This window comes from Protobothrops mucrosquamatus, unplaced genomic scaffold (genome assembly GCF_001527695.2).
Source record: "Protobothrops mucrosquamatus isolate PMUCROS unplaced genomic scaffold, P.Mucros_1.0 scaffold633, whole genome shotgun sequence".
NCBI classification, from domain to species: domain Eukaryota; kingdom Metazoa; phylum Chordata; class Lepidosauria; order Squamata; family Viperidae; genus Protobothrops; species Protobothrops mucrosquamatus.
This window is the reverse complement of record NW_015386925.1, coordinates 27188-37623: the sequence shown is the minus strand read 5'-3', so window position 1 is coordinate 37623 and position 10436 is coordinate 27188. Positions and strand designations below refer to the sequence as shown.

Here is a 10436-nt window from a genome sequence, read left to right as displayed (position 1 = left end):
TTTAATTTGATTTTAATTTGATTTTAATTTGGTTTTTAACATAATTTTAAAAAGAAACGGCAAAAAATCAATATTTCATTTTAATTGTATTTTAAACTTAGTATTTTGTATGGTTTGTCTGTTTTTTAACTTGCTGTAAGCCGCCCTGAGTCCGCTAGGAGAAGGGCGGGGTATAAATTTAATAAAACCTAAAACCTAACCCATGGAATTCTGAAGCACCCACTTGCAAAGTTTATGGACTGGGAAATTGGGTAAAACAAGGAAAAGTTCTGCCAGTTTCCCCTTCTAAGCAAGTGACCAGAAAAATAGGAAACCTATCCACCAGAATTTTATAAGTTTGGGAAATATCTCTCCAAAAATAGCTGGAGGACAGCCAATACTTCCCCCTGTAGCCCTTTTCTGAAGTTGCCTGAAAGATCAACAGATGTTCCTGGATCAAACTCTGCACCATGAGATGCTAGAATTAGCCTTCAGTTCAGGAAAGTTGTTGCTGTATGATTGTTGCTAGTTTGTGCTATAGTAAATTAGCATAGGTATCTCTCAGGAAGGAATCAAGATTATGTAAAAACACATTAATTGTGTTTATGAGCAACAACTAGCAATAGGTTTCTTGTAATCTTAATAATCCATCCTTAGTAGACTAAACAAGGGAGGTACATAGGTACCTCAATTATGTTTAGGCCTTACTTCTTAGACTTCTTAGCAGTAAAACTGGTTTCTCTGTATTGACATTCAGAATATCTATCTATCTATCTATCTATCTATCTATCTATCTATCTATCTATCTATCTATCTATCTATCCATCCATCCATCCATCCATCCATCCATCCATCCATCCATTTTCTGATTATCAACAACCTATTTAATTTTCATGACTTGCATAATCCATTGAACTATAAACCAGCTGAAGAGGTTGAATTTAAACAATAGGCTAAGCCACATAAAACCTATGCAAAATTAAAATGAACCAAGCTTGGTAGGTCATGGAAATATATATACCAGCACCTTCTCTGGCATGATTAAGCATATTTTGTGAACACAGCCATGGGGAAAGCAATTTGCTTTCCTATGCAAGCACACATACTGGTTGAAAACAGTAAAATGGCTGGAGATAGATCACATCCCTAAACATATTTCTACAAGCTGGTCATGTGAATATCGAAGTATGTGAATAAGAACATTTTCCTCCTCTAAAAAAATAAAAAAAATAAAAACAGTGGAGTGGTGCTAACATTGCTTTATGCTTTGGATTCAACCAGGACATCTCCTTTTCCATCACATGGGATTTATTCTGGTGTTACTCAATAGGGTTTGTGTGGAACAATTTCCCTCCAATACCTCTTGTGCGCCCCTCTCTCTGGAAAGAGTGCCAGGGTAACCTCTTGATCCCCTCAAACACATGTACAGTGCCAGCCCATCAGCTAGAAAGGCACCACAGGGAAAACCTCTTTATGCAGTTAAACATTTATGAGAAACCTTCATCTAAATCTTGGAACTTGTAAAATGTTCCCCAGTTCCTGTTTCTCATAACCTGGGACATTTAGAAAAACATGAGTAATATTGGAGCATCACTACACTGACGTTTAGAATTGTGCAATAGACTTGCAATCTCAAGTGTCTTGTTTTTCTTAACTTACAAAAATAAAGCAATTTGTGAACGCCTTAAACGTGCCAGGTTTGGAGTGAAACATTTATTAACTGAACGTTTTTATAGCGGGGAATAATTAAAGCTCTCTGGGCGCCAAAGCAAACCTGTCATCTAAACTGAGCTGAGCACACCAAATGACAGCTAGAAGGCAGCAGAGTGAACCTGTCCTGTATCTCTTTGGTCAGGAGATCTTTGTAGGCCATATATGATACTGTAATCTTGAAGAATAGAATAGAGCTGGAAGGGAGCTTGGAGGTCTTCTAGTTCAGCCCCCTGCTCAAGCAGGAGGACCTATACCGTCTCAGACAAGTGACTGTCTAGCCTCTTCTTAAAAATCTCCAGTGATGGAGCGCCCACGATTTCTGGAGGCAAGCTGTTCCACAGATTAATTGTCCTCACTGTCAGGAACTTTCTCCTTAATTCCAGGTTGCTTCTCCCTTTCATCAGTTTCCAACCATTGTTTCTTGTCCTGCCCTCTGGAGCTTTGATGAATAACTGACCCCCTCTTCTGGGTGGCAGCCCCTCAAATACTGGAATATTGCTATCATGTCCGGCCTAGTCCTTCTTTTCTCTAGACTGGCCATTCCCAAATCCTGCAACTGTTCTCCATATGTTTTAGTCCCCAGGCTTAGTTGCTCTTCTCTGAATTTTTTCCAAACTCTCAACATCTTTTTTGTGATATGGTGACCAAAATTGGCTGCAGTATTCCAGATGTGCTAGATAGTGCGTAGGGCAAGAGGTTCATGAAGGGACTCTCTCTAGTTTCTTGGACTATAAAGAAAATGGTGGGAGAACTGTACTCTCAGACTTACAACATTCTGTTAATGTACTTTATAATAAAGCAGAATTAGCTTATCTGGTCATGTTTATTATTTGGTCTACCTGGTAAAGCTGGCAGAAAGAGGCTACCATAGCACCTGCTTTTTGTTAAAGTTGCAGATCATGGAATGGAAAAACCCAGGGACTCAGTTGATATCAACCAAAGGACTGAGTTTTCTGCCTCTCTACTGTCCTCTGGTGGTCCTCCAGATTTGTCCAGCCCAGAGCAGCCTAGTTTTATTAGCCCAATATGCTTAACATGTTGAATGGACTCAGTCATTCTGAGTCATCAGTCATCTAGTCCTGATGAATTCCCTTTAATTGGATATTGAATTGGCACTTCTTACACATTCTGAAGTGTTCAGATTATTTTGCAGAGTTATGCTTTGGTGCCAACTAAACAACTGAGCTGAAAAGTCTAAGCAGAATTGGACCTAGTTAGTACTTGGATAGGTCTTCTATCAACTCTCGGGAACAGAGAAGTTGGAAAACATCCCCGAAGATAATAGAAACCTACTTCTGTACTGTTGCCAAAGAACCCTACATGGACATTTCTATAAAATTACCATCATCTTTTTATGATCCTGGATTTATCCAACAAACAACCCTATTCTCAGGAAAACTTCTCCAAAAAAATGAATGGAAGTGTGGAACTCTTCAGGCTGCAAAACCTAACCATTAAGGAACAATAATTATAAATTTCCAGAAGTCCTGACCAAGAGGAATGGGGCTTCTGAACATCAGCTGACAAGACTTACCATTGGACCTTAGAAAACCTGCTATGGATGCTTCTGAAAAACAGCACTGAGCCAAGATTAGATGTCTGAGTTCATTAGAATTTTTTTTAGTCCCCTCTGAATCTAGTGAAATCTATTCAAGTTGTCACATAGCCCAATTTGAAAAACATCCTACAATAAAGGCACTACATAGTATTTGTTTTATTTGCGTTAACACCCTTACATTAAATTCTTTGGATCAGTTTCCTGGGGTGTGTTCTACCATCAGTGTAACTTATTTAATCTCAGAAATGTATTTATTTTCTTACCCTGTCCAAATGCAGCCATTCTGTAAATCTCTTCAATGCCTCGGAAACCCAGCATCCGACACACCACATCCCCATCTTTCTTGTCCCATCCATCGTCACACACAGTTCCCCATTGTCGATCGTGAAAGACTTCTACTCGCCCTTCATGAGGACCGGAGCCATTCATCAAGCGGATAATTCCCTCTTCCAAAGTAAGAGCTGTGCAGTCATGAATCAGGGGAAGTAAATATACGGGATTAAAAATGATTTTCTCCTACCAATCCTGGTGAAATATTGTAGAAACACCATTAAGTATTTCTAAGTACCACCTTAAAGAAGTAAATAAAACTGTTCAGTGGATTAATGCAATCAATCCAAATGATTCTTTGCAAAATTCATAATCAATGTTCTGTTCTTATATTCATATCTATCTTTTCTTTGAGATCTGAAGGTGATGTGTTTGAGAATCTTCCCTTACCAGTAGTCCTCACTTAACACATGGTTGCTTAGAGAACATTAGAAGTTATGGCGGGCCTCCAAAATGTTACTTACGACCCTGTTCTGGAGTTCCAATGGCTGCAAACACCACTCCCCCATGGTCACATGATTCTGTTTTGGGAACTTGTCAATCAGCTTGCATTTACAGCTGTTTGCAATATCCTGTGGTCACATGACCACAATTTTGGCATTGTTTGCCAGTTTCTGGCATTTACTATTAGTTTGTGAAAAAATACTCCCATTGCTAAACTGCATTTGTTTAATTACTGCAGCATTTGCTTAATGACTGCTACAAAAAGATAATAAATTCAGGCACAAGTCACGTAGTGATCTAATTAACCATGGCAATCATCACAAACTTAACAATCATCTACTTAACCAATTACAACCATAATTCCACAGTCAATTATGGTTGTAAATTGAGGGCTACCAGTATTACACTGCCCAAACAACAAACCTCTGAGATCGCTCAACTGAACAGAAGTGACAAGACAATCCACTTTCTTCCAGCATCCACTTCTTGTCACTTCTACTGCAGGGTAAGTAAAATAGCCAAGTCTTTCCTACATTTCCTCCAGATTCTGCCCAACAAGCTGTCATCACTGGCGGTTTCTGCCAGTTGCTTCCTTCTAAATCAGGGGTCTCCAACCTTGGCAACTTTACGACTTGTGGACTTCAACTCCCAGAATTCCTCAGCCAGCCATGCTGGCTGAGGAATTCTGGGAGTTGAAGTCCACAAGTCGTAAAGTTGCCAAGGTTGGAGACCCCTGTTTTGAATGACAGCACTTACTTGGAGACATACTGTAGCAATATCTTACAGTCTTGAAAAGGCAAAAGAGTTACAGCTCTGACAACAGCTGCTCTTTGCTCCAGAATCATATTCACAGGCTTTAGCTGTGGGGTGAAGACAAATACATTCCTGGTGGAATAGTTCCCTGGCCAGAACAGCAGTTTTATGCAGTTTTATCTCCAGACTGATATATACAGTGGAAACATCCCAGAATTGAATATTAACCAGTACAACAAAATGTTCGGGGAGGAAATACGCTTTTTTCATGTTTGGCTTAATAACAAATGGATTTAATTCAGAACAAAACCAGGGTTCAGGTTTAGAAGTGTCCTGCTTGGCCGCTCTCCCTGACTGTTCCTAGAAGTGCAGCTCAAGGGCTAGTTAAGTACAGGCGGGAACTGTCAATTGTTAACAGATGCCTGAAGGCCTGTCTTTGTTCATGGATGCGTTTGACTGTCAAAGTTACACCTACAAGCCCACAACCCAATCCCACGAGTCCTTGCAGTTACATCAAGCTTAGGTTGGCTCCAAAGACCTCATGATCTATTGTTTAATGTCCACACATGGACAAAAGTGCATACTTTAAAAAATGTTCAGTATGTACACAGTATAGAATACACAAATTGCCTAAGTAAAAACTATACAATTTTAGATATTTTACGATGGCTGTGGGCCATATCAGGGGTGTTCGTAGGGTGCGGTTAAAAAATATCAGAATGGTGGCCATGATAATTGAAGTTCTGCCTAGGTTTTTTTTTTTTTAATGTACATCACATATTTCATTTCATTTCATTTCATTTTATTCAATTTGTATCCCGCCCTTCTCCCGAAGGACTCAGGGCGGCTCACAACATTCTTAAAAAACAAAAACAAACCCACACACCCCACCGAATAAAACCAAATTAAAACCAATATTTTAAAGTTGTGGTAATTAAAATTTCTAAGAAACCCAATTTAAAATCCTCCCTAGGCCAGGCCCGCTTGTTGGAAAAGCCATGTCTTGAGGGCGCGGCGGAAAGTAAGGAGATCCGGAATCATCCGGATCTCGGGGGGTAGTTCGTTCCAGAGGGCAGGGGCACCCACAGAGAAGGCCCTCCCCCTGGGGGTCGCCAGCCGACATTGCTTGGCCGATGGCACCCTGAGGAGACCCACCCTGTGGGAGCGTACCGGTCTATGGGAGGGAATATGTGGCAGAAGGCGGTCTCGGAGGTAGCCAGGTCCTATGCCATGTTCATTATACGGTTTAGCCTTCACATCCCCTTATGAACTTTGTTGCTCTTCTCCGCATTCTTTCTAGGGCCTCAGCATCTTTTTTTTAAAATCAGAACTGGATGCAATACTCCAAGTGTAGCCTCACTACTGCAGTATAGAGTGGTAAATTCAATGTACATACAATGGAGTTTCTTCACTGACTTTTCTGGTTGAAAGTTGGCAATGAAAGTTGCAAATAACAATCATATGACTGCAGGATGCTGAAGTACCTAGCCAAGTGTGGTGCACCCGGATCATGATCACATGACAGATGGAACTTCAAGAACAAGTTGTAAGTAACCCCTGTTCAGTGCCGTCTTAAGTTTGAACTCTTGCTGAACGAGTAATTGTTAAGTGAGGACTAGTTATGTTTGCATCTCTCATGAGAAAGTTGAAATGGGACACAAAGACTAGATGAGAAGGCTAAGTCTCCTTTCACACTGACTCAATATCTCCAACTCTTTAGTCCTTTTAAAACTGAAAATGGGCTTCTTTTGATACTTAGAAATATATAGCAGTGACTACTGTTCCTGATATTCTACCTCATTGCCCCTGAAAGCAACCGTTTTATTGCACAAGTGAGTGCACTGACTAATCCACCCCTTTCCGTGTATTCCAAGAGATTCCCCATGGATTCCGTTATTTTTATATATATATTTGTTTGCATAAAGCCAATTACAACCCAGATTTTTTTCCCAGGGGAGAAATATAAGGAAAATACTTAAACATTGCTTAAAGAAACAATATCTCAAACTGCTGCAGCTGTACAAAGATAGCATTGGCTTGGATAATTGGGACCATGTGTTTATGAGGGAAGTGGAAGATTTATCCCTGCACAGAAGTAGCACTGCTTTCCATTTTCCCAGCCCCACCTCCACCCAGGAAAAATAATCCATTTTTCATTCCAGTCCACTAGGCCCAGGAAATGGACTTGGTTTAGGATGCCAGAATTAAAATTCCTGAGGAATGTGTATGTGACTGTCTATGTCTTTGTGTGTTTATTTGTCAATAAGCCTCCTTTGGTATTTAGTATGAAAAAAAATTAATTTCTACCTCAGTTTTTTTTCAAAATAAAGATGATATATAATATAAGCATGAGAAAGAGATATGTCTGTTAGTCCTTGACTTATAACAGTTCATTTAGTGACTATTCAAAGTTACAATGGCACTGAAAAAAGTGACTTATGAGCATTTTTCACAGTTATGACCTTTGCAGCATCCCCATGGCCATGTGATCAAAATTCAAGCGCTTGGCAACTGACTCATATTTATGACCGCTGCTGTGTCTGTTGCTTTATTTTTTAAATTGCTGGTTTTTCTCTAGATTTTAATTATTATTTTTGGATGTTGACTATTTATCTTTCTGCACCACAGTCATAAAGAAAACCTAATCTGTGTGGTAGCTAGGCATGAAAAATGACAATCATAATTCATTGTGTATCACTATGATTGTGGCATTATATAATGTATTGTATATAAAATATACATTAGTTCCAATCCTTGGGTCTCTTCCTCCCTCCCCCCCACCCTTTTTTTTTTTATCAGGAAGTGTTCTTTTATCAGTCCTGAAAATGTCTGCTTTTACTTATTTACACTGTGGCTTGTGAGAATGAGATATTCTTGCTTCAACAGTTTCAATCCTTATATTTATAGTAACAATCTTGGCAAGTGGAATGTTGGACTTTGATTGTAAGAACAAATGGTAAAGAATATTATGAATGAATTTATGAATGAATGAAGAGTGATATATTGTCTTTCTACTAAACTAATAGAAAGGGGAAGAATATAATAGATTTAACCATATATGGTCCGATCTTTGTGGTGTGGAATGGATAAATACCTGTGGAAAGTGAAGATATAGCATTAGTTATGAATGAAAGGGCTAAACTACATGTCAGAAAGTATAAAATGGTGTCATTAAGACTTTTAAGGGTGTGTATGAATGTAGGAATTCATAGATTGTTGACTAATTGTGTGCTGTGGTTCAGTGAGTGATTATTTACTTATTTGTTTTTATTTATCACATTTATATAGCCAAGGCTGGAGACTAAAACATATGAAGAATGGCTGCAGGACCTGGGTTTGGCTAGTTTAAAGAAAAAGAAGAAACAGGGGTGACATGATAGCAATATTCCAGTATTTGAGAGGCTGCCACAAAGAAGAGGGGGGCAAATTATTCTCCAAAGCACCAGAGGGCAGGACAAGAAACAATGGTTGGAAACTGATCAAAGAGAGAAGCAACCTGGAATTAAGGAGAAAGTTCCTAATAGAGGACAATTAACCAGTGGAATAGTTTGCCTTCAGAAATCATGGGTGCTCCATCACTGGAGGTTTTTAAGAAGACACTGGACACTTCTGAGATGGTATAGGTTCTCCTGCCTGAGCAGGGGGTTGGACTATATAAGACCTCCAAGGTCCCTTCTAGCTCTAGTCTAGTCTAGTCTATAGTCTAGTCTAGTCTATGTGAGTCTGGGTGGTGTACAAAAAATAATGTAACAATCAGAGATGAACGTCAAGGAAAAATCGTTGTATGTTCAAAATGAAAGTGGAAAAAATATTCTGTTAGGTGACGTGAACGGGACTGAGATCACAAAAGTCCGAAAAACTGATTGGAACATTTAGAGATATAAGAATGAATGAGAATGGTGACAGCTATGTACTCTATGTGCTTAGGAGAAGATAATTTGTTTCAAATACACAATGTGTCTAGAGAGGAGAAGATAATTGCAAAGAACGTAATCAAAGATAGCAACCTTAAGGTTAAGAGGAAGAGAAGATTCAGAACAATTATAAAATAAAAAATGTGGGTGAAAAAAGGCTTAATAAGGAACATTCACCAGAAAGAATGGAACTCAAAATAAAATTGATGAAATAATTTGGAATGAAATTGAGACAGTCCTGGAAAGAATATTTTTAGAGATTAGTTTGGCGATGATAATGATGTTAAAGAGTACAGTTGAAAAGAATGCTATAAATAATCTATAAATATGTTGAAAAAGATGGCATAAATGATGTGGATATGTTAAAAATGGCAAAACTGCAGGAAAAGTCTTATAAATGAAATAACATTAGAATAATGGATGTAATTTTTTAAAGAAGCAGCTATGCAATTTGTTTAATGAAGCCTGCATCTGTGCTGGACTACTGAAAGAAGGCCATTACTGGTAATATAGAAGAGTAATAAAAGTGTTTGCAAGACTAGACAGGGATTACCTCGTTAAATATAGCTGGGAAAGTATTAAGCAAGTTACAACAGCAATCAAATCTAGGAAGTGCAGCCCATCTTTACACTGGGCAATGAGTATATGGATCAAATTTTGCTCTTCAATTGCTCATTGACAAACATATGAAAGTAATAATATTTATTTATTGGTTAATTTAGTGAAAATGTATAATGAAATAAATGGGCTTGACTTATGGCCTGTTTTCCACAAATGAAGACATAAAAGTTGGCTGCTGAATGAGATTAAAGTGGTATTGGATGAAAATGATGCATGCATAAGATTATATGGAATGCTTAGCAAATGGTTCAGTGTTGAGCAAGGAACAAGAAAAAGATCTGTGGCACACTCTTGGTTGTTTAATGATTTTTGGATAAATGTATAAGGAATGCTTGTGATGATGCTATTGATGTGTTCATTGGGAATGTAAAGGTGTGTGTCCTTTGTACATAGATGATGCCCTATTGTAGCTCAGAACTCAAATGTTCTGTAATGAATGTCAGATAGATGGTATGATGCAATGCAGAGTACTGATCTGAAAATTAATGTATCAAAAATCAAGAAAGTCAAGTTTCACAAGAAAAATAGAGCAAACAATTGCAAGTCACATATAAATGGCAAAATATGATGTAATATTTATTAAATATAGGGAAAAGAATGGAGAGATTTGAAAATGTGCAAATGCAAAGTAATGAGTGGTCTGTTGTAAAGAATGATGGTTATTTAAAAAAATGAAAATAGCTATGAGAATAGCTGCCATGCTATGGAAAAGAGAAACATGAAAGCTGAATGCAGTTGCAAGGAGGTACTTAAGACTTGTGTAAAACAAGAAGAGAGACAGTTTAGAAAGAAGGGTATGGAGAAGCATTTTGAGATGCCTTTCTCATACAGAAAGCATGAAAGAGTGTTAAAAGGAAAAGTATGTATATGATTGATAATAGATAGATAGATAGATAGATAGATAGATAATTTAATTTGTATACCTCCCTTCTCCCATAGGACTCAGGGCGGTTCACAGCATATTAAAACAAATAATATACAGAAAATACAAAAAATACAAAATACAAAAATACAGAAATCCAAAAAATAAACCCCGATAAAAGCCGAATTAAAACCAAATATTACCAGCTGTGTTTCCGATTAAAATACTTTTAAAATTATCCCTACCTAAAATCCTCCCTAGG

At 38.0% G+C, this 10436-nt stretch overlaps 1 protein-coding gene across 1 annotated transcript in view; it reads right to left on the bottom strand.

Moving 5' to 3' along the window:
- The window catches only part of SCARA5 (scavenger receptor class A member 5), a gene marked incomplete at its 5' end in the record, with an annotated part of 44766 nt that overhangs the window by 7146 nt on the left and 27184 nt on the right, over nucleotides 1-10436 (bottom strand). Inside the window, one exon of the mRNA XM_015817742.1 lies at nucleotides 3514-3711. Within this exon, the coding sequence (XP_015673228.1) occupies nucleotides 3514-3711 (198 nt within the window). The remainder of the gene's footprint in view (nucleotides 1-3513; nucleotides 3712-10436) is intronic.